This window comes from Eleutherodactylus coqui, chromosome 3, assembly GCF_035609145.1.
Source record: "Eleutherodactylus coqui strain aEleCoq1 chromosome 3, aEleCoq1.hap1, whole genome shotgun sequence".
Classification (NCBI taxonomy): Eukaryota; Metazoa; Chordata; class Amphibia; order Anura; family Eleutherodactylidae; genus Eleutherodactylus; species Eleutherodactylus coqui.
The window spans coordinates 240,145,849-240,170,842 of record NC_089839.1 but is presented as its reverse complement, the minus strand read 5'-3'; the positions used below and the strand labels follow the sequence as shown (position 1 = coordinate 240,170,842).

At 43.4% G+C, this 24,994-nt stretch overlaps 1 protein-coding gene across 2 annotated transcripts in view; it reads right to left on the bottom strand.

The window, feature by feature from the left end:
* Window positions 1–584: 584 nt before the first annotated feature.
* GPSM2 (G protein signaling modulator 2) overlaps window positions 585–24,994 on the bottom strand; it is a 53,857-nt gene continuing 29,447 nt past the window's right edge. For both annotated transcript variants that reach the window (XM_066597161.1, XM_066597162.1), the window contains 9 exons: window positions 24,422–24,537; window positions 19,808–19,963; window positions 18,290–18,398; window positions 13,702–13,831; window positions 11,022–11,092; window positions 10,411–10,590; window positions 7,273–7,432; window positions 6,803–7,020; window positions 585–2,705 (listed from right to left, as the gene is read on the bottom strand). In XM_066597161.1, the coding sequence (XP_066453258.1) occupies window positions 2,538–2,705; window positions 6,803–7,020; window positions 7,273–7,432; window positions 10,411–10,590; window positions 11,022–11,092; window positions 13,702–13,831; window positions 18,290–18,398; window positions 19,808–19,963; window positions 24,422–24,537 (1,308 nt within the window). In that variant the 3' untranslated portion in view covers window positions 585–2,537. The remainder of the gene's footprint in view (window positions 2,706–6,802; window positions 7,021–7,272; window positions 7,433–10,410; window positions 10,591–11,021; window positions 11,093–13,701; window positions 13,832–18,289; window positions 18,399–19,807; window positions 19,964–24,421; window positions 24,538–24,994) is intronic.

Genomic DNA, 24,994 nt, shown 5'->3' with positions numbered 1-24,994 from the left:
CAAGCAAAACGTAGAACACAGACAGTACCATCATTCACATAAGTACAACTAATCCTCCAAGACAGATCGCATAAAATGGATGTTTTACTAAACAGTAGAAAGAGGGAGACGTCCACGTTTTATACATAATTTTACTACTTCTACCATCAATCTAGAGAATTAAGGTGCGCAAAGACCTTCAATAGGTGCCAGCCAAACTGCCATTTGTCCCACATCCCCCTAAACATAGCTGCCGAACGTCACTAAAGGTGTACAGAAATTAGGGAGGAAGAAAGTGGCCCCCATCCATGGAGCCTGTAAGGAGCCCATCCGGGAATGTGACTGGAGACTGGTAGCATAAGGTCCATTGCTAAGGCCTCATTCACATATGCCAGTGTTCCCCAACTCCAGTCCTCAGGGACCGCCAACAGGTCATGTGTTCAGGATTTCCTCAGTATTGCACAGGTGATGTAATTATCGTCAGTGCCTCACACATTGCCACAGGAGTTCTTACTATGGGATATCCTGAAAGCATGACCTGTTGGTGGTCCCTGAGGACTGGAGTTGGGAAACACTGACCTATGCAGTTTTGGTATGTGAAAAAACACTGCGTGCGTTTTGAAGTCTTGCATTTTTATTTCCTGCATGTAAAAAAAAAACTGCATGAAGGCCCAATTGATGTCACTTTTTTATTTCACGCAGTAAAGCAGAATACAACTTTTTTTTCTTTAGACCCTCATAGGCCATTTTGGTCTGTGATATAGACCAAAATAGGGCATGCAGTGATTTTTTTTTTTTCCCTGTACGTGCAAATTAAGTCCCCGCACCTCTGACTACATCAATTTAACTGGTCTGTATTTTGTCCGTAAAAAAAACAAAGCATATCTGTGCGCCTTCACAGAAATTTACACCTTGTGTTTCTGGCATAAATTATACATAAATCGGTTGGTCCGAGACATCCACACCCCTTCCCGACAAGCCTCGTCCACCTTTTAGAAAAGTGATGGGGCCAGCACCAGAGGGAGAAGAGTTGCACATTTGTTGTGCTGACAAAAATTAGCGGCTTTTCTATGCCAGAATTCTGGTTTAGATTAGTTAATAAATTTCCCCCATGAATTAAATATGGACAGAAAATACGCCCGTGTGAATGGGCCCTTGGGCTTAACATTAAGCCTGACATGGATGAACAGGCTCTGCGTGTGGCCCCTACCGCATTGGGTCAAAAGCTACATTCATTCCCTCCCAGTTACATTTTAGCACAAGTTTCTCACAGGCTGCACAGACGTTGGCCGTGTCCTGTCAGCCTGTCAGTTCCTGTACGACCCCTTTAAACGGCTATGCATTTTAGATCTTTTTGAAACTCCTTTATGATTTTAAAACAATCACAACGTACCTGGACGGCCTGATTATGGGGGCTTTTAGACTGAACTATAATAGTTCACAAGTGGAAGTGAACAATTATAGTTTGCTTGCGTTTAGAGTGAATGATTATCGTTCGCCTTTCAATCTTCATTCATTTCATGCAGACCTAAAAATTGTTGGCTCATTCGGTTTAAACCGCGCTCGTTCAGTCGTTCTCATGCACTTAGAGCAAATGTGAAAGACTGAATGACTCATTCATACAGGCTGCCCAAGCAAACGAACAAAATTGAGCAATAATCGTCCCGTATGAATGTAAAAAAACATGGTTTACTATTCACTTATTATTGACTTTGTCACCATAAAAGACTATTGCTGGATCGCAGGCTTCTCGCTGAGTGTAAACGCTCCCCGCTTCACATAGAAGTTGAAGTGCAGAGAGAGAAGCCTGTGCTCAAGCGGTGAAGTCTGCCTGTCTTAACACACTGCACGAGCACTAACGACCTTAGCGGTGACGTCGGCACTCGTTCAGACCTTTAGGCGACTGGCATCTTGTGTAACTGGGACATTAGTTTGTTTCCACAGATAAGTGGCAGCAGATAAAATCAAAGATTTGTAGCAGATTTATAGCTTTCGTGCACAGTCAGTACCATAGTTGACCACACGAGGCGCCTACTGAGCACAGCAGGTTTCAAGCAAAATAAAAATCTTTAAACTACCAGTTCCTGCCAGATCAGAATATTTACATAACCTTTAGTGCTTTATGTTATTGTCTAGATTACCAAGTCCAATGACCTAGCATTGTCCTTAGCCCCATTCATCCAAACCCCTTTTTATAAAGGCATAGTTTTATAAAAAATAAAAATACACATATATACACGTACAAATACAACGTTCCACACAGACTGGACGCTACTGGGGCTCTCTGCCATAGGAGGCACTATATGTACAGTTCCAGGAAGCCCCTTTAATATTAGAGAAGCTAGCGAATCCATGCCATGTGACAGTCCACATATTCATCATCCAATGGCCGTGTTTGACGTTTTGGGTTAACAAGGACTCATCTGACTGGTATCCAGCACGTACCTCTATTTCACAGGAGTACAAAAATTACAGTACTATGAAAAACACCTGATTTAGTTTTTTTAAGCTCTATCATTAGCAGACTGCAGGAAAGGGCACAGTATGACAGCTTCCCCTTAGCTTGAGTTTGGTCTCTTTAGGTTTGAGGATAACGTCACCCTCTGTTCGTCCATGCGCTTGGCCTGTGCACGCAGAATTAGACTGAAGAAGTCTTCATCAGGGACTGTAGGACCTCTTTTGGGTGGAGGAGGGGGAGCGCAGCGTTGGTCATCTAGCCGTGATCCCTATAATCAATTGAAAAGAAAAAGATCATGAAAAACAGGATTTTTTTGCTACCCACCGTAAAATCCTTGTCTCGGATGTTTATTGGAGAACTGAGCGAAGCCCTTGAGCATAGCTCCTACCACAAGGAGGGGGACTCCTCCTACCAGCTATACCCCTCCTGCAGCCACTGAGCAAATCCATTTGTACGTAAGCAGTTGGAAAACAAGAGCCCCAACGCTAAACTAAACATGTGAACTAGAATAAAACTTAGAACCAAACAAAGAAATGAAGGGGAAAACCCAGGACAGCGGGCCCCTCCACAACAAGGGCAAGGCAATGAGTTGGTAATGGTGTGAATGGATTGCAAAACTAAGAAATCGCTGGTGGGAGTGATGAATTGAAGTATGAAGATAGACATTCGCCTTCATCCATGGAAGCAATCACTGCTCGAGGGATTCCATGTGGAAATGGCTGACTTTGACGTAACAATTCAGACGCTTAAAATCTAGGATCGGCTAAACCACTTCATCTTTTTGGGGGACAAAAGTGCAGTGGGCAAGCTAGGAACAAGGCGGCATCCAGGGAGGCCTTGCAAATGAACTTGCCTGCCTGAGAGAGCTGAAAGGCAAGTTCTCCCAACTCCTGCAGTGGGGCACCGGAGAGGATGCCTTGGTGCAATTGTTTTGCCCATGCAGATGAAGCCTTGTTCGACCTATCTTTGCCTCATCCTGGGTTGAGGTCCGAACCTGTGGCTTAAAAGGGAAATTTGGAAAAGGATTCCAGCCGTTTATTGTACTGGTTCCTTGAAAATGATAGGGGCAGAGGCACGCGCTTGAAGAGGTGAGCCACCGGAGGATCCACTGATGGGGAGGAAATATTTTTTTTTAAGATATTCCTCAGGCTACCTGTCCACGGGCGCGTTAGCATTGCGTTCCCCACGGCAATAATTCCACCGCGGGGAACGCAGTGCACGCTTTCCATAGCTTTGCTAAGGAAAGCGCAGCTCCCCTGGCCACTAGTGGAGAAGTATAGCGATTCTCCACTCGCGGGCGGCAAATCGCAGCATGCCGTGATTCTCCGTGGTAAGCTTGTCAGGTAGGCTCACTGCCGAGATCCATCTGCCGGCTCCTGCTCCCGGGCGGCGGAGATCCGCCGCAGGATTTCGCAACACCCATGGACAAGCAGTCTAAGGAAATGTATATATTACATCAAGACATTGAGGAAATGCTTATCCGGAACGGACCACTCCTTGGACATGACATTCTCAAATTCCACGTAAGCGGGGAGTGTCTTATGCGAACGTTTAGAACACTGAAAGGAGACAGTTTGCACTGGCAGGACTCCTGGTCCTTGACATGGAGAGTCTCTAACCACCTGTCTGAGATTTCCTTACTTCAGGAACAGATACCTAAGAGTTTCTACCATGGTAGGCAGAGTCAGAGTCCAATATTTCACCCTCTGAGCGGGAGCTGTCCTTAGAGGGAAGCTTGGAGTGAGATGCAGAGGTAAGGAAGGGACCTTAGTTTTTTGTTGACCTGCCACGTGTACGTACGGGCAGGAACGGTTCCTCAGCATCAGACCATTCATTTGTGTTCTGGATGGCTGTCCTGCCCAGCATCTCCATAATGGACCTGAAGGCTTTCGTGGGGTCCACAACCACCACTGATAGGGAACGTGAACATTTGGGTTCAGGGCCCTGTAGGGGTATGGTGGTGAATGGCCCTGGGACATGTTCACTGGCCATTCTGGGGAGTAGGGCTTTCTAGAGAGCAGGGTTTTCCCAGGTCAAGGAGGTCTACCTGATCTTTATAGCAGAGGAGCCATGGTTAAGATGGCCCCGAAGACATGAAAGAGGCACAGGAAACCGAAGGCAGGACAGGCCGTAAAAGGAAGGAGGGAGAACCACCTGCTGTGGCACAGCTGTCCAGCCTGACCCCTCATCATTTCTCACTTCCCTTTGGTGGGGTAGGGGGAGCCCAAGATACCTGAGAGAAAGGATCTTTGCTGACAGGTGACAGAAAAGTTAGTGCTTTTCTATGGCACCTTGTGTTTGAGAGGCAGAAAACCTACAGTAACCCTGATATTCCTCCTCAGTAGGGTAGTAGAGGGGGATTCAGTCACCCCGTGAACCTTAAAGGTCCAAGGAACCCCAGTATCTGGAAGACCTGCAGCAGGAAGGTCTGCCTCTTATGGACACTAAGCTAAAACACATTCAGCTAATGACTGCAGGAGGGGTATAGCTGGTAGGAGGAGTCTACAATTTTTTAAAAAATTTTTTTGCAGGAGCTATACCGAAGGTCTTAGCTGTATCCCCCAATGACACAGCCGAGAAATCATCTTCATTGTTATCCATTAAAGATTTATCATGATTGGAAAGTATATAAATGGATCATTTAGAAAGCTGATTGAGTGTACTTTTTTAAGGGATTGTCCTACCTAATAGAGAGGAGGGGTGTATTGTAACATAACTACGTATTTTCAGGTCCTGCACTAAAATTATTTAGGGTCCTTTTAAACGGGACAATTGTAAGGCATTTAAGTACTCGACAATTATCCCGGTAATCATCACTGCTGTGCTTTCACAAAGGAGTTATGATCGCTCAATGAATAGAAGCAAAGCAGGCTGGAGATTATTCAGCCAGCCTCCTTCATTCACCGTAAACAGGCAGTCGTTCATAGATAAACGACTGCCTGTTTACACGGTCTGATTGTACTGGCGTAAAAATCCAACTACTAACTAAATAATAAGCAAAAAAATCATTGTTAGTCGTTCAGCCGCTGGCCGTTTACACTAAACAGGTTTACATTCTTGCTAAATCGTGGGAATTTGAACGATAATCATTCTATTTAAAATGGCCCTAAGTCTTCCTAAAACGAAGAAAACATTTAGTACATTTCTGCACAGTTTGTACAATCAAGCAGAAATTAGAGGAAAAGATATTGGGCATATGGAATAGGTGTTAAAGGGGTTCTGTTATAAGATTCATGTTACCCCATCCATGGGCAGCATTAACCTGAGACGGGATGCTTGTTGCCCGTGTCTTATGCTGAAATGCTGCAGCGTTTCAGAATAAATATATCTTGAAGCTGAGCTCTGAGTCACAGCATTGGGCCTTACCAGCCTCTCTTTGCCCGCTGTATGCAGACTGATAGCTCTCTCCCGCTACAGAGGTGGGGAGAAACCGGCAAGGCCTGATCCTGCGACTCAGATCTCCGCTTCGGGTCAAACTTCAAGGTGTATGTATTCTGAACGCTGCAGAGTTTCAGAATAAAACACTCGCAGGGTAACAGGCATCTCTGTTCTAGGTTCAGGCAACATGAATCTGATGACAAAGCTGACCGGTTCCCATTAAATTTCTGTGGCTTCTAACACGCTGTTCAAACTGCAGGCTGCTTGCTATAGAGTTGGCGGAGCTGAGCAGATTGATATATAGTTTAGTAGGTATTCAGTATAACTTCATAAAGGTCCAGTGGGCGGTCCTATCACTGACTGCCAACTCTTATTATATGCACAGTCATACGCATAGCTGTCAATCACTGATAGGACCACTCACTGTTACCAAGAAAATTGCCAGAGGCAAGCAAATAGCTTATGGTTATACCCTCCCAAACACAAAATAATAATAAATTGTATACTTTATTAACATACATGCACTCAAAAAAGGACAAAGACACTTTAAAATAAAGGAGTGGGTGACTGAACTAGATCTGGAGTATGTCCGTAGAGGAACTAAGTGTATGTCAGCTAGGCAAGCTGGAAGGGCAATCATTTATATCCACCATCATATTTACACATCATGCAGTACTCAGGGAGATGAAATAGCTCTGTATATTCACATAGCATATGAGCTGCTATGCTAGTATGCTGTGCTACTATGTTATCCAGCGAACCGCTACGTTGATTGTGCATCAAACACAGTTGTGACAGATTAGAGATGTCACCGTCCACTGAACCTCTAAGCTCACAATGAGCAGAGAGATAAATGAATAAAATGCAGGTAATACTGACTCTTTTCCAACAAACTATATATCAATCTGCTCCTTAACATGTTGCCTACATAATGAACTGCATTTCCAATATTCTATAGGTTCCCTTTAACTGTTTGTTCCATCTCACCTGACATTTGATCAGCATGTCAAAGAAGTCGTCATCCGGCTCACGGTTCTCAGTGGCCATAAGGTGACCTAGAACAGAGTTCCTGTGTTGTTGGTTCATTCTAAGTCCAGGTAGATTGCTGAAGCTGGCCCTCTGGTCATCCAACCTCCGACTTTGAGAGCTGGCTATAAGGTCCAGAAACGCATCAGTATGAGGGGATACAGCAGATGCAGATAAGGCTGTAGAGGAAATAATTCACAATCATTAAACAGGTTTAATGTGATGCATTACGGTGTTATTACATGTGCCATTTTCATGCAGTTAAGTACAATCCTCCTTATATGCTGCTACTTCTCCATTTACATCTACTGCTGGCATTGGCTTAGAAAAACCCATCAAAATAAACACCTTTAGGCACTACTTATTTGTCTGAAAGGTGTCCATACACATTACACGGATATTGAAGTACAACTCCTTACAAGGAAACCTACATTTTCTCATTGACTTATGAGGCGTTGAGGATGAAGCGGTTGTCACACTCGGGTTTCTGCCCTGTAAGCTGCACCTCTGATCATCCATTCGGTTGCTTTGAAATCGACTCAAAAGATCAAAGAATCCTTCATCTCCAATACTGTCTGGGATGGCAGATTTCTGGAAATAAGGGACATGACCGGTTAGTACAACATCTGTGTATAAATACCATGAATACCAGGAGAGATGAGCGAGCATACTAAAGATTCGGTTGCTGGGAGGGGGGGGGGGGGAAGAGCTCTCTCTCACTCTCTCCCCCCCGCTCACTCCTGCAACTCACCGGTCTCCCCCGCCAGCACCCGAATTTTTTGAGACGAGCGGGCGGGTACTCGCATAAGGCACTACTCGCTCGAGTAGTTTGCCTTAGAGAGTACGCTCGCTCATCTTTAAATACCAGCCATCTACACTGCAACGAAAGTTTTGCTCAACGCAAGTTGCATTAGTAATGAGCCAGATTCTGCAAAAACACAGTCTGATAAGAATCCAACGCCGGGTCTTTTTATCATGTATGCTCTGTTAGAACATTATAATGAGTAGTTCTCAAACATTCCTGAGACCGCAGTCAGTCCATAGCATAGTATACTCGGACTGTAATCATGAGGACTACTTACCTCTATAGATGGGACCTCAAGCACACAATAAAACAAGAGCACAAAACGCACTGCAGGCAGTCTAGCCTATCTAAAAGGACACAATTCCCATCATTGTAGCTGCTTCACCAAAAGCAATTCTGCCAAAAAAAACACTATTATATACGAGACCTCCAGTTGTTTTCAGTCTGCCATCTAGTTATGTGATCCAAGAGAGGAGGAATGGAAAACTGCAAAGTTACATAAGTGGCCTAGTTTTAATATTTTTTTCCTGCACAACGTGCCTCTACTTGTAGCTTCCCCCAGAGAGATCAGCTGGTCACAGGGGGTGTCAACAACCGGACCAGCAGTGATCGACTGATTGCCAGAAAAGGGAGGGTCCAAAGGGATTTTGTCATCAAACTCATACTGCCCAAACCACAGCCAGCATGAACCCAGGGACAGGGAAGCCCGTCGCCCCCGTGGGTGTGGCGTTTCAGAATAACTACACTTTGAAGTTTGAGTCTCAGGAACGGGCCGTGTCAGCTATGTTATACTTGTGTGTGAATGCAGCCATAGTATCCTAGAGAAAGGGGACCTGATACACCATTTTATATGGCTTTGTAACATTAAAACATATGCTGCAAGAAATATGTCACAGTGAAGTCAATCTGATCCCTACACATACCATACCAAGCACTACATACTCCTGGGATTTAGTATAGTATAGAAACATTTACGCAATATATTCAGCCAGTAAAATGTTAGTATAATGTATATAAATATGTATCTCTTATCTGTAAGACCAAAATGCAAATAAGGAAGAAGGAACAATACCTCTGCAGCGCCACCTATTGGATGGTAGCATTTTTGCAAGCCAATGTTAGACTCTTTATAACAATGATTGAATCCATACACAGACAGCGTGTGGGTTGGAAGATGTATCGTCACTCCTTAGAGAGAGCACCTAGAAGGTGAGTGAGAACACTTATAAGGCCATCCCTGCTTCTCTGGGAAATATGCAAAAAAGAAAGATGGAATAATACCTCTGCAGCGCCACCTATTGGAAGGCAGCCTTCCTGCGAGTCAATATTGGATTCTTTATACAGGTCTTATGACAATCACTGGGAATTGAAAGCCAAGCCAACCCACATCATAGGCCTCTTACTTGCCAAGTCAGAAACCCACTGTACACTGATGAAGGGCAAAACAGCTGTCTGTGTATGGATTCTGGCTTGGTTTTCAATTCCCAGTCATTGTTATAAGGCTTGTATAAAAAAATCTAAACATTGACTTGCAGGAATGCTGCCTTCCAGTAGGTGGCACTGCAGAGCTATTGTTCCATTTTCCTTATTTGCATACATTTCCCAGAGGAGCATGGCCTTATAAGTGTACTCTCTTACCTTCTAGGTGTCGCCTCACACACCTTCTAGGTGCTTTCCTTAAGGAGAAATGATACCCTTCCTGACCAAAGCCCCAAATCAAATGTTAGAACATTCCTTCCATTATATAAACAGGAATTTGATTTGTGCTACTCTGTTCTCTCTACTCAGTCTTCCCTAAACAAGTGCTGCATTATCATCAGACTTTCTGGTTTATGAAACGCCACACTCCATAAGAACTTCCACTATAAAATGAAGTATCCATTGTAGTGTATGACATTGTCACTTCACCGTGCAATTAGCATGAACTATAATGGTCCTTCCATACCACCGACATGTAAAGCGGATGTTCTCTTATGTGCCATATAGTATAAAGGCTGTAGACACCTTGAGAACTTTTTTTAATTCAATATTATGTATTTTGGGCTAAAAATCATTTGTTTTGATTAAACATTTTGGTTTGTTTTCTATTCCAATACATGCCAGGCTGCAGAATGCTAAGAACTAGCAAATCTATGACTGGCCGTGTGCTGGCTTGTACTCCAGACCCTCCCGCATCTCCTGAACAATCTTCTCAGATGATTTATGACCAGGCCCAAAATTCATGTAATCCAAAAAAAGAAAATGCACCACTACTACCGTGTTTTCCTGAAAATAAGACAGGGTCTTAAATTACTCTCCCCCCCCAAAGATGTGCTAGGACTTATTTTCAGGGGATGCCTTATTTTACTTACTCCACGAAGCGATGGCTGTGATTGGTTCAATGCAGCACTCGAAGAAGCAATCACAGCCATCACTTTGTGGAGGCGGGATTTAGGAATCCCGTAGCTAGAAGTGATTCTGTGTGGTCGGCCAAGGACTTTGGGATCCGTGCTGGGGCTTTGGAGAGCAGCAGAAAGGACCTGGACCGAACCTGCTAGGTAGGTGATCCACCTAATGCATTCCCATTGACTTTTTTACTAACTATAACTAGGGCTTATATTTCAAGCTCACCTAAAATCCTGAAAAATCATGCTAAGGTTAATATACAGACTAGGTCTTATTTTTTGGGAAAAACAGTAACTAACAAAGCCCACAACGACTAGCCAAGCAAAAGGAACTAAAACTTTCTATGAGCTGCAAAACAGCCATTTAAACAAAAACCTACTCTCTGGGAGTTTGTCATCTTCCTGTTGGCATCCGAAGAGTTACTGGTATCCTGCAGTACTTTGGATGCAGTGTTCTTAAACTTCTTGCCCTTAAGTCTGTTAACAAACATGAGCTTAGAAGAAGGCTTGGATACGAGGGACTTCTGCTTTGCGAGGATCTCGCTGTTCCAGTTCTGCACCTGAAGTTAACAATTAGAAGACCAATATAGAAAGTGATTAATTATTTATATTACAGCAGCCACAAGAATTTATAAACGGCAGAGGTCAGGAATATCGTACGAGGGCGCCAGGGTAGAAAAATCACATGGTCACCATAATGTAGATGTCACAACCATTTCAGGTGCCATCGGGTGGTATGACTGGGAAAAGAATATGCATGCAGACATAACTGATCGATACTCAGGAATATCCTGGGACTGTGCAAGGAAGTAAAGTGCCGAACCGGTGTGAGTTCTGTCATCCACATAATGATCAGCTCTTAGCGTCCTGCATGGATTGGACCCCCCAGAACGACACCGGATAGCACTTGGTTAGCTTGCCTGCTACAGTGTAAACCAAGCAGGTCTGCAGGCAGCAGATAAACCACTAGTGAGAAGTTATGGCCCGTTACCTTATCTGGTGTTAGCTTCACAAGCTCCAGGTTCTCCATACTGTGACGTCTGCTCAAACGTGGCCGTGCACCTGCCAAACAATGCGGGAAGTGTGAGTTCTCTGCCTCAGTCATTAAACAGGCGATTTAACAAGATAGTCCCTATAACCCCTTAATGATTTAGCCTTTTTTTCCTGTTTGTTTGCAATTTTGTTTTTACTTCTCCACTTTCAAAAAATCCCAACTCTTATTTTTCCCATCAACGTAGATGTCCGAGGGCTTGTTTTTTGGCAGGACAAGTTGTGTTTTTCAGTGGTACCACTTAATGCACCATATAATGTACTGAAAAACTATTATAAAATATCTAGGTGAAATGACAGAAAACTGCAATCCCCCCTTGGGAGAGGGGGGGGGGGCTCTTGTTTATATGGCCTACACTGTGGCAAAAGTGGAAGGATAACTTTATCCTGTGGGTCAGTACGATGACAACACCAAATATATTATATATATATATATATATATATATATATATATATATATATATATATATATATATATACACACACACACACACATATGTGTGTAAGTAGGGGTGCGCTACAGAGAATGGCCTGTAGGGGGCAACAGACAATCAGTCTGGTGCCTGAGACAAGAGGAAAAACACTCCACAGGTATGGTATGGAATGGAAGATTTATATCACAGAGGTTCTTAGCTTCTGTAATGTAGATCGGTCCAATAATACTCCAGGCCAGATCTTCCACCTGAACCAGCAAGCTATGTAAAGGGACAGGTGGAACTAAGGAGGATGTGTGTGTGTCTGGGAGAACCAGACTTGTGTTGCAACCAGACTTCTGGTCAACCTGACTCCTGTTGCAAGCGGAGAGAGACGCTGTGACCAGGCAGAGAGACGTTGTCCTGGGGGGACGCTTGGGGAGCTCTGGCCTTGGGAGCAAGAGGTCTGGAGAAAGACCTGGATGCTGGAGAGACTGTTCGTGTGCCTCAGGAAGGTTGGAGTGAAACCGTCCTGAGGGAAAACAGAGTGAGTCTTGAAGACAATTGTATGAAGCGGCCCTAGAGAGTGGGTGAGAACCACAGTTGGACTGTTTATTAAAACCTTGAAGTAAAAGGACATTTAAGTTTACGTGCATAAAGTGCTGTGCTGAAGCAAGCTGCTATTGCTGTGAAGTTTAAAATAAATAGACATTTGGAGTTTAACCCATTGGTGGCTACCTGTGATGTAAGCGAATTAACCCCCGTGATGCTTATACACATATACATACACCCATATATACATACATACATACACCATCTTTGGATAGCTAACTTTTTTTTAATTTTTCCATCAACAGTTGTATGAGGGCTAGTTTTTTGAGAATCGTCCTATTGTTTCTATTTTGGAGTGTGCATGATGCTTAGATTGCTTTTTATTCAAACTTTTTCTTGGAGACGTAGTGACCAAAAAAAGTGCAATTCTGGCATTATTATTATTTTTACAACATTCACCATGCAGGATAAATAATGCGTTGGGGCTCTCTCTCACAAGACTATGCTACTGCGTATTACACGCACGGGTTTTGCGCATGTATTACGCAGCACTGATTCACTTTCAATTTTGCCTCTCACAGCACGCAAAATGCGACCGCATAAAACATTGCCCTATCGTGACGCGTATTATGTCCATACATGCAAAGATTTATATGGGGATTGTCTGCACGCAGCGAGTATGCATGTCATTATGTACTTGCAGTGTAAAAAACTTGTGAGAGAGCCCTTAATGTGATCGAACTTTTACAGACACAGCGGTACCAAATATATTTGGGATGTTTTTTGTTCCTGTATTATAAACGCAGTGAAAGGGATTTTAATCTTTTATGGTTTATAATAATTTGAACAAAAAATAAAAGAGAATTTGTGTTTTTGCTTCAAAGTCCCCATGGGGGGTTTGAGCTTGCGATTGTTTGATCGCTCATACACTACAATGCAATACCATAGTATTGCATTATACTGTGTTCTGACAGGCAGCCAATCAAGACGAGTCATTTCAGAAGGCCCCTAGCTGCCAAGATAAGTGAACAACACCTGGCAATCTCATTGCAGGAGGTCATTTGGAACCCTCAAACACCAATCTGGGCATTTAATGGATTAACAGCTGTGATCAGTGTGAAAGATGTTTAAAACATCCAGCACCCACCGTGTATGGAGCGGGATCAGTTTCTAATCCCACTCTATACAAACCCCCTGACCCTATGACTTAAATATATATCCGGGGGCACTAAGGGGCGATTTAGGATCATCTGGTCCTCCTGGGCTACAAGCTTTACTTGGAATTTGAGTTTTTAGTTTAAGATAGCATGTATCTATAATTTTACATGTATGCTTGGTCAGAAGTGTGCTACTTCATTGAATGATAGGCTAGTAGTAGCTGCCAGTCAATGAGGATGCTACTCATCACTGGGAGGGTTGGGGGGAATCCAGATCTAGAACTGAAAATGTTAAATCCAATCTAGAGCCTTGTTCTCCACAACAGATATTAGGAGACTGCCAGCCGATGGCCAGAGGATCGTTACCACAGCAATAAATGGTGTGCAATGGGTTATCTTGCAGGTGGTAGCTGTATTACCTAAAAGCATTACTACTGCACAAACGTAGATGACCAGCAGACAGAAAAAGATGACATTTGGCTGCATTTTCTTTTCTTACCCAGTAAGTTGCTTTCTGAATCGGGAGCCTCAGACAGCACTGAAGTATTGGTGCTATAGCTTAGGCCCAGCACCATCTGTAAGTCCGAGAGGTTCAGTTGTGCCGTCAGTTCTCCATTACGATCCCCCAACTGTCAAGACATGGAAGCAGGTTTCGTAAAGATCACCAAGAGGAAACTATCATTCTAGTGGATCCCTTCAGTTATGTCAGCAGGAGACAAGTGTAATTCTATATGCCAGATCTACGTATAGATATAAAATCACGTTAACTTATAGTTTTATTGACCAGATCACCACATTGGAAAACGTACTTCAATGCTAAATAGGGCCTCCAGCAAGTTTTTTTTTTCTTTCATTACTTATGTAACTATTTGCAAGTACAGCGGTACCTCGGGATGAGAGTGGCTTGGCTTGTGAGTTTTTTGACTTGCGAGCAGGCTCTTCCCCAAATTTTTGCTCTGATTTACAAGCAAAAACTCGGGGTACGAGCCTGGTTGCAAGTCAAAAAAACTTGCAAGCTGAGACTCATGGGGGGGGGGGGGGATCTATACTCACCTGTTGCCGAAGTTTCGTCCTTGCGATGGTCTGCGGCGCTGCTGCAGGCTGTCGCTTCCTCCTCCATGCCGACACAGAGCATTGCTCAGAGCAAAACATCATTGAATGGCTGTAATTGGTTAACCCAGCGCTGGCTTTTATTGGTTAATTCAGTGCCGCATCAGCCAATCAGAGCATTAGCTTGCTGGAGGCGGGACATTCAAGCCCCGCATCCAGAAAGCAATGCTCTGTCGGCGTGGAGGAGGGAGCGACAGCCTGCAGCAGTGTCGCAGATCATCAGGGAATGCCAGCAGTAGGTGAGTATTGAATTTTTTTTAATTACTTCTAGTTAGTTTCCCCATTGAAATGTATTGGAACGCATTAATGGCATTTCAATGTATTTCAATGGGGAAAAGTGCCTTGACATACAAATTTTTCAGGTTAAGAGCTCCGTCTCAGAACGGATTGAACTTGTATGTCAAGGCACCACTGTATATATACAGTGGGTATAAAATGTCTACTCTCTCCTGTTAAAATGCCAGGTTTTTGTCATGTTAAAAAAATCTGACAAAGATGAATCATTTCAGATTTCCATCTCCATAGTGACCGGTTATCTGTAGAGTTCCATGGAAAAATAAACTGAAATCTTTTCGGGTGGAAAAATGAAAAATAAAATAATGTGGTTGCATAAATATACACACCCTAAAACTAATACTTTGTGGATGTACCCTTTGACTTTCTGACAGCATTCAGACTTTTTGGGTCGGTGTCTATCAGCATGGCACATCTTGACTTGGCAATCTGTGCCCACTCTTCTTTGTAAAAGCACTCCGAATCTTCTGGAGAAGCCATTCTTTTGTTGATTTGGAGGTCTGCTTTGGGTTGTTGTCCTGCTGAAAAGGTGAAATTCATCCTCCTCTTCAGCTTTTTAGCAGCAGCCTGAAGGTTGTGTGCCAAATCGGGCTGATATTTGGAACTCTTCATAAATTTCTCCACCCAGTTCTATCATAATGCTGCCTCCACCATTTTCACTGCGGGTATGGTGGTCTTTTGGTGATCTGCAGTGTTGGCTTTGTACAAAACATACCTTTTGGAATCATTCCCAAAACGTTCCATCTCGGCCTCATCAGACCATAACACGTACGCCCACATACTTCTGACAGACTTGGCGTAAGTTTTGGTAAAACATTGCCGGGCTTGGATGTTTTGCTTTGTTAGAAAAAGCTTCTGTCTTGCACCCCCCCCCCCCCACCCCACAGCCCAGACATATGAAGAATATGGGAGATGGTTGTCACATGCACTACACAACCAATGGTTGACAAAGTCCTGCAGCTCCTTTAAAATTGCTGTCGGACTCTTGGCAGCCTCCCAGGCAAATTTTCTTCTGGTCTTTTCATCAATTTTTGAGGGACGTCCAGTTCTCGGTAATGTCACTGCTGTGCCAAAATCAATTAATTTCTTGATGACAGTCTTTATTGTGTCCCATGCTATATGTAATCCCTTGGAAATGTTTTGGTCCCCTTCTTCTGACTGATACCATTCAACAATCAGATTCCTTTGATGTGCTGGAAGCTCTTTATGGCTTTTGCTGAAAAATGAAGCTAAGAAAATGTCAGGAAAATCCTCCTAGAAGAGTTCAACCTTATATGGGACAAGCCAGACTCACTGTGATAATGGCAGCAGAGTGCTGACTACTATGTAACATGAGCCTAAATGTGATTGGCTAAGAGGGTGTTCACACTTATGCAAATACATTACTTTTATTATTTTTATTTTTCCATCCTAAAACATTTCAGTTTGTTTTTCAGTGGAATTCTACAGATAACGGGTCACATGGAAGGGGGAAATATATCTGAAATCATTTACCTTTGTCGGATTTTACGACATGAAGAAAAGATAGGACTTTGGGAGTGTAGACTTTATATCTATTTCCCTCGGTTAGTTATACCTTTCTATCTGAAACTCTTGGCCTCCTTCTCAGATGGTCATGTGATCTTAATTCGGACCATCTCAGATTCACTTGGGGTCATGTGTTCAGTTTGTCAGTCAGCAAAACTCCTGTATTACATTACATGGACTCTATCATAGAAACTGCTTGGAGTGGGACACTGACACTCCTACCACAGTTACTGATGATGATGATAAGGAGTACACAGCTCTTGTCACACAGTTATAGTAGAGGAGATCACAGCTCATCCTCTTGACTGTATACTTATGTATCTTATTTAGGTTAATACAGAATGTATTGGTAGCATTTTTCTGCAGCAAAGATGGAACAGTCTCTAGACGCTCATGTAATGCTGTGCCGATACATCAAGGGATTGAAAAATCTCCACATCAAGATGGTGCCCGTTAAGTATCAGACAGGGGTCTGTACTGAATGGAAATGACTGCAACATGCAGAGGGCATCTCCAGAGTGTGACATACAACAATGTAAAGAGGCAAAACCAAAAAATATGCTTTTGCCAGAGTGGCCCTTTAAGTTCAGGATTAGGCTTAGCCTACATTCACATTTTGCTTCTCCCTTTGTTCAACGTACACGCCAGAAAGTGCTCTTGATGTATATGCGGAATGGGTGGTCGGTAGGATATGTGGAGTTTCTCATGGAAAACATTCAGGAAGAAAACATCAGTATAACTTTTTGCCAACTACTCGAAAGCATAACGGCCAAATGCACACAGCCGGGTCAGATTCCGACTGAGATCTCGCAGCGGAATCAGACCCTGTGCCCTGGCATTTAGCCCTGCATATCTGTTTTGTAGTCTTCTTCTCTCTGCTCTATGGATGTGCTGGGACGTCGTCGCACATGTGCAATGCAGAGTCGGGCCAGTGATGACGCAGATCTGTGGGACGGGCGGCTTCCCTTGACTGCAATGGAAGCCATCCGTGCGAGCCTGTGCAAAGTTCATACTAGAATAGGACATGCTGCGATTTTCCCCTTGTGGGTGGAAAATCGCTGTCTATTTCCGCTCGTGGGCATGAAAGAGAGTTTTGAATAGCATGTCCTATAGGCAGTATTTGCTGCAGAATCCGGGGGCGAACGCTCACTCCAGATCCCGCAGTGCAAATACGCCCTTGTGCATTGGGCCTAACATGAAGGAAATCCATGAAGAAAAAAAATAAATAAGGTACACCATGAAAAATAACTATTTATCCCATTTACCACCAAGATTACAGTGAGAGCACTTGTATCTGACTGCATTAGACTTGGTTTGTCCATCCCTCCTTCTCTTTGGTCCTCCTGTAGATTAAATGTTCAACATCTACTTTTACAATAATTTGCGCAGCGGGATTGTACTGCGCTTTTTGTTTCTTTTTTACTAGGAAGCCTCCATGTAAGCAGGGATTCCTACCATAACTGCGGTATTATGTTATTTAACTGAACTCCTGCTCGGTTGTGCAACTCAAGAGCATTGTGTAGCGGTGAATGAACCTCATTGTGCTCAGGAAACACGGATGAGTCTTGCGGCGCTGACCTTAATTTACCATGGTTGCTTGTAGCTATCATCAGGGACGAAACTAGATGCCAAAACCCCCCCCCCCCCCAACCGCCCAAATATCATGTTTTCTAACTACAGTTTTTGACAAATCACAAGATGTAACAGAACCCAGTGACTTTAATGCAGTTCATGCAGATTCAATTTTTAATGCATAGACTAACACTAGCAGACTTCTGCTATCCGTCTGGTCACCGGGAACCTGGTAGAAGGGACTAATGTAAGGCAACTGAGAAAAATTGCCATCAGAAAAGGTTGTGCTGAAATCACTTGGGATGATAATGGAAATAACCATGTCCCTCACAATAACACAAGAGTTCTTCCAACTCTATATACTATTAGTAACACATAGAGATGAGCGAGATCTCTCTCACTCCCCTCCGCTCTCCCCCCGAGCACGCTCGGAGGAGAAGGCAGTTACTCGAGATGAGCGAGGCTCGCTTAGGTGACTGACCTTACCGAGCGTGCTCACTCATCTCTAGTAACATAGTATCATCATGCCCCAACACTTGCTTTATGATAAATGTTATAGTAGACATTACACAATAGCCTCTTACCTCCCGAGAGATGTCCAGATGCCTCTCTGCAAAGTGCACAGCTTGGTCGTGGTTTCCTAAGGCAGTGTAAGCATTCCCCAGACTCCAACACGCCCGACCTTCTCCCACCCTACAACACAGAGATATACATCTATGGCAAACTGTGTAGGGATGGAAACAATCTTCAACAGTTTGTGTAACAGATGCATAAGGGCATGTTCACACAGTGGAATCTGTTTCAAATCCACAGTCCACTACTTTAAATGGGACTCCACAAAGTCATCTACATGGTGCAGGAAGATAAGTAGTGACTGGTCTCTCCTTGACACGTAGATTCCACTTTGGGAATCACACACATGGATTTGCCCATTGAAAAGTGCTAAATCCACATGTGAATCTGCGGAGATATATATATATATAGATATATATATATATATATATATATATATATATCTCCGCAGATTCACATGTGGATTTAGCACATAGCATATATATATTATATATATATATATATATATATATATATATATATATATATATATATATATATATAGCAGCGGCGGCCATCCACCGCTGCAGGTTTTTAGAGGCAGAATACGTACAGAAAATCCAACCTGGATTCCACCGTGTCACCAGACCCTAACTACGCCAGACAGATAACCGTCGCACACAGTGTTTCTATGTCTCTTTAGATGCTGAAGCGCTGCAAAAAGTCCACCAAAATGGAATCGGTTTTGTGTCCGCCTCCGGCATGAAAATACTGACTGGACAAAACTGATAAATGGGAACCCAAGGTTTATCAGTAGGGGCCGGGCAGCCATGAAGAAAAATCCTCTCTCTCTCCTGATAGCTGAACACACTGCTTCCCCAATATTGCCTGTATTCTGCTGGGAGGGAGAGCAGTTGTTGGCAATTTATTGTCCTTTTCAGGTGAATTTCTCGATAAGTTATGTATGTATTACAGCAGTGTTTCCCAACTTTTTCAGGCTTGGGGAACGCATGGGGGAAAAAAAAATTACCTTGGGGCACCCATACCAAAAAAAATTGTCTGCAAAAAAATAGTATAGCAAAAATCTCGTAATCTACAACCTTGTAATGACCATCGTTGGCTACTCGCACCCTTTTTTTTACAGTATTTTAAAATACAAAAAAGGAAGCTTATTTTTTTTTTTTTATTGTGACACCCTCCCTACTCCCCAAACATCAACGTCTGGGCGTCACTGAAAACCCCTCTCCCCAAAAAACGATGTGCAGGCATAACAGAACCTCTCAAAACAGTAACGTGCGGTTGTTACTGCCCCTCTACCTGCCCTAAAAATCAATGTCTGGATATATTTTTTGTTGCTTCACAGAAAGAAAAACATCCTTATAAATTATTAGTTGCATATGCTGCAACCGCTTTACTACCCAATGACTCAGGATGCCCAACCGCTAAGAGGCACTTGTGAAAAACGTTGCACTATCTGGAGCCACCGCTGTCCCAGTCCCTCACTGACATCACTAAGTATGCTGGAAAGAAGGATGTACTTAAGCCGTAACCTGTCATTAAGTTCCTTAGCGATGACGAGATGCTTGAGATGATAATCAATGGCCCTTTCGTAGTCCTGGAGAAGCGTGTACGTATTGCCTAAGCTGTAACAGCTCTGTGCCTCTACAGCCCTGTCCTTCAATTGCCGGGCCAGCATAAGAGTTCGTCTGTAGAGAAGAATACACATTACTGTGAGAAGGCAGCATTGACTTGATATTATATTGCTGAGACTTCTGCTAATGGGGATTACAGATTCATATACATAAAAACATAATCACTTTAACCCCTTAGTGACGAAGCCTGTTTGCGCCTTAGTGACGGAGCCAAATTTTGGAAATCTGACATGCGTCGTTCAACGTAGCATAACTCCGTAAAGGCTTTACATATCCAAGTGATTCTGACATTCTTTTTTCGCCACATGTTGTACTTCATTTTGGTTGTAAAAAGAGACCGATATAATTTGTGTATATTTATTAAAAGTACCAATATTGGAAAAATGTTGAAAAAATTGTCATTTTTTTCAAATTTTCAACTGTAATATCTCAAATATGTCCAAACATACTGTACAAATTTTTGATAAGATATATATTTCCATCTGTTTACTTTATTCTGAATGCACACTTGAAAAACTTATGTTTTTTTTTTCTTTTTTTTTTTTTAACCATTTAGAGGACGTACAAATTTAACATTACTTTTCAGCATTTTGAGGAACACTTTGTTTTCCTGCACCAAGCCAAGTTAGCAAAGGCTCATAAGTGTCAGAATAATAGATACCCCCACAAATGACCCCATTTTAAAAACTACACCTCTTAGTGTATTCACTGAGGGGTGTCATGAGTATTTTTACCCCACCAGTTTTTTTCAGGAATTAATTCAATTTAGAGGAGAAAAAATAAAATTTCATAGTTTTGCAAATATGTCATTTTAAAAACATTTTTTTTTTCCTATATTGCCCATGAAAATGAGGATTTACACCCCAAAATGGATACCCCCGTTTCTCCCGTGTTCAGAAACATACCCATTGTGGCCCTAATCTTATGTCTGGATGTACAACGGGGCCCAAAATGAAAGGAGTAGTCGGTATCTTTCAGAACATAAATTTTGCTTGAAGGCGTTTTAGGCCCATAGCACTTTTGTAGAGCTCTTGAGCGGCCAAAACCAAAGAGAACCCACACAAGTGACCCCATTTTGAAAACTAGACCCCTTAACAAATTTATCTAGGGATGTACTGACCATTTTGACCCCACAGTTTTCGAATGAATTCAAGCAAAGCAAAAGGAAAAAAATGTGATTTTCGTTTTTTTGGCAATTCTGTCGTTTTAAAAACTGCTTTTTTTGTACAGCACACACATGAATGAAGACTTGCACCCCAAAATGGATACCCCTGTTTGTCCTGTGTTCAGAGACATACCCATTGTGGCCCTAATCTTATGTATGGATGCACAACGAGGCCCAAAATGAAAGAAGTAGTCGGTGGCTTTCAAAACAGAAATTTAGCATGAAGGTGATTTAGGCCCCATTGCCCACTTATAGAGCCCTTGAGCGGCCAAAACGACAGAGAACCCCCCACAAATGACCCCATTTTGAAAACTAGACCCCTTAACGAATTAATCTATGGGTGTACTGTGTATTTTTACCCTACAATTTTTGAATAAATCTAAGCAAAGCAGTAGGAAAAAAATTACAATTTTCATTTTTTTTGGCATTTGTATCAATTTAAAAACAGTTTTTTTTGTACAGCACACATAGGAATGAAGACTTTCACGCCAAAATGGATACCCCTGTTTGTCCCGTGTTCAGAACCATACCCCTTGTGGCCCTAATCTACTTAAAGGACACATGGCTAGGCCTATAATGGAAGGAGCACCCGTTTGATTTCAGGGTACAACGGGATAAATTCCAGGCCCCATTGCCCACTTGTAGAGCCATTGAGCGTCCAAAACTATAAAGAACCCCCTCAAATGACCCCATTTTAAAAACTAGACCCCTTAATGAATTCATCTAGGGGTGTACTGTGTATTTTGACCCCACAGTATTTGAATAAATCTAAGCAAAGCAGAAGGAAAAAATTAGGATTTTCATTTTTTTTGGCAATTTTGTCAATTTTGTCAATCCAATGCGATTGATCTATGTATTACCGCGGATCAGAAGCATGCGGAATCCGTAATTCCTATCCAGTCATGTGAGACCGGCCTAAGGTAGATCGCTACCTTTTTATCCCGTGATCGGGGACCGCTCAACGAGGCCACCCGTCACTGCTCCAGGCTCTCGGCGACCGTTGGTCGCTGGGAGCAAGGAGATTTTAAATTTCCTGTGCTCCCCGACTCCTGCGCATGTGTTCGCTGTTTTGCCGGCGGTCGCATGCGCAGGATCCGGGAAAGTTCACGGATGAGGATCGCGTCGGGGTTCAAATACGGAGGCCTCTGGTAAAAAGTTTCATCTCCTCTCACCGATCGCATCGGTGAGGGGAGATGAAGCTTCACCTTTTTTTTACTTTTACGTGACCGCAATTATCCATTGGATAACGGAGAACACGTGATCAGGAACCGCTCACCGCGGCCCCCCATGAAATCTCCAGGCTCTCGGCTAAGTTTTGTAGCCAGGAGCAGGGAGATTTTAAATTATCCTGGCAATCCACTTAGGTACGTCATTTCATCCTCCCTCACGGATATGATATACACGCTTTTTTCACTTTTACACTTTTTTTTCCTTTCACTTTTTACACTTTTTTTTTACTTTACATGATCACTGTCATCCATTGGATGACAGCGATCATGTCCCTAGTGACATCCCTCTGCTCTTGGCTACACATGGCAGCCAAGAGCAGAGGGATTTTAAATTTCCCGCGGCTCGAGCCCGTCTGTGCACGCGCCCGATGTCAATCATCGCATGCGCAGACGGGGATTCGGGTCCCGGGACATCGAGGAGGACTTAGGTGAGTATTTCCACCTCCCTTCATGGATCCGATCCAATGTCGATCGCAATGTCGGGGGGAACTGCCCGCATCCTGGGATGACAGCTCCATGCTGTCGGCTACCTGCGGGCACCGACAGCATGGTGCTGTCACGTCCTCAGGCCAGTGGGCATTAATCCTAAGAGGACGCATAAAACTACGTCCTCTAGGATTAAAGCCCACTTACTGAGGACGTAGTTTCCCGATGGGGCAGTCGTTAAGGGGTTAAAGTGAGAAGTTATGGAACTTTCTTGTTGTGTTTTAAAGTGATCCTCTAGACCTGAGACAAACTTCGTCCAGGGATCGAAGGATAGGAGGGTATTTGCAGTCTTTTTCCCAGTTCAGCCACCAATCTACCCGTTTCTGGGCCGCTCCCCATACGTCCAAGATGGGACTACCCAATGAATACTGAGCACTGGTGATGCATCGGAATCTAAGACAATACATGCGGTTCTGATTGGCCAAGCGCTGGCCAATCGGGAAGCAGCATGTGGCATGTGACTACTGATATAGTGTGCATCGAGTAGTGATAGGAGTGCTGTGGCCATGCAGAAACAATGAATAAGGGAGCTAGAAAGAAGTGGATCAGCAACCATGCCAAAAAAAGGACCGCACCACGTTATATAATTCCTCTCCTTCAGTACCTATGCAAATTTTGTCCCTAGAACCGGAGGGTCGCTTTAAGTTTTTCTCAACTCCAGTCCTCAGGGTGGTAATGCCTGAGGCACCGACAATAAGTATATCACCCATGCAATACTGAGGATATCCTGAAAACATGACCTGTTGGGGGGTCCTGAGGACTGCAGTTTGCGAAACACTGCCCAAACAGGTCAGAGGTCCAAGATTCCCATGATATTGTGCAATGTTCCTGCATATAGTAATTTGCCTGTCTGTATTCTGTTGGGAAGTAGTGTACATCTCCCCTTGTGTATCTTTGCAGCAGTATATCCGTAAGTATGACCGCTCGCAGTGATTCTTTCTCCAAATATCTGTAGCTTCAGCTTACATTACTCTAATGCAGTGTTTCCCCAATTCCAGTTCTCAAGGCACACCAACAGGTCATGTTTTCAGGATATCCTATACTCAGAACATCTGTGGCAATGTCTGAGGCGCTGACAATAATTATATCGCCTATGTAATCCAGAAAACATGACCCGTTGGGGTGCCTTGAGGACTGGAGTTGGGAAACACCACTCTAATGTGTATGACCACTTTTAGTTCTTGTTCAATGATTTCCACTACAGAATATCTCTGATGCAAAAGTTCAGAGCCAATCAGCATCAGTACTTAAACGGTCCTTTGATGAGAAGGTTGTCAATAACTTCTAGTAAGGCAGATCTCTCAGCAGAATTAATAGGACTTTGGCTGCACTGTAGTTTTGGAAACGGACAGAGGTCTGAGCTCCGACTCGACCAATGGGATCTCACATCTCTCAATGCCATCTGAAGATCACTTTTGGGCTGATTACCCTTTAGTTATTCAATAAGCCTGACATTTACAGTATGTGGATAAGGAAAGAATAAATCTTCAGTAAGCTTCGATGAATTATAGTCTTAATTGGTCTATAATCCTCACCGCCACACCAAACTGGTTCCAGCTAGGTAAGCAATTAATAGTAGCAAAAAACTAGGTCTAAGTGCAAGCCAATTAATCAAAGCATTTAATGTCTTACTTATAGTACTCGGCTGCCATGTCAAATTCACCCAGGAAGATAAAGGCATTTCCAAGATTACTGTAAGCTCTTCTTTCCGCAGACCTGTCGCCAAATTCCCTGGCAATTAGTAGCCGCTGTACATGAAAGACATGACAATATTATTCAATGCTGGTCGGTAACCCACCAGCTCATATAGCTGCAAGAGGTTTAAAGGGAACCAGTCAGCAGGGGTACAACTATGGAGGAACCTGCTTCCCAACGCGGTTTTGCTTTGAATGTGGCTAAAAGCATTTCTGTGTATTTGCACTTTGCTTCACTTGCATGCGTCACCAGCCGTTTTCAGAGGGGTCCGGACTATCTCTGGTAGCTGTAGGTTTACCCAGAAAGTCAGACCCCTTGCATCCCTGACGTTGATAACGCCTAGTAAGTCATCCACGAACCGCTCTGAAGCCTCACGCCTGCACGATGACGTTGGGTACCGGCGCATGTGCAGACAATCTGCACGGTTCTGTCCATTATAGGGAAAGCCTATCTGTGCATGCGCCGACGCAAGACTTCAGAGCGGCAAGTGGATGACATAGTAGGCGTCAT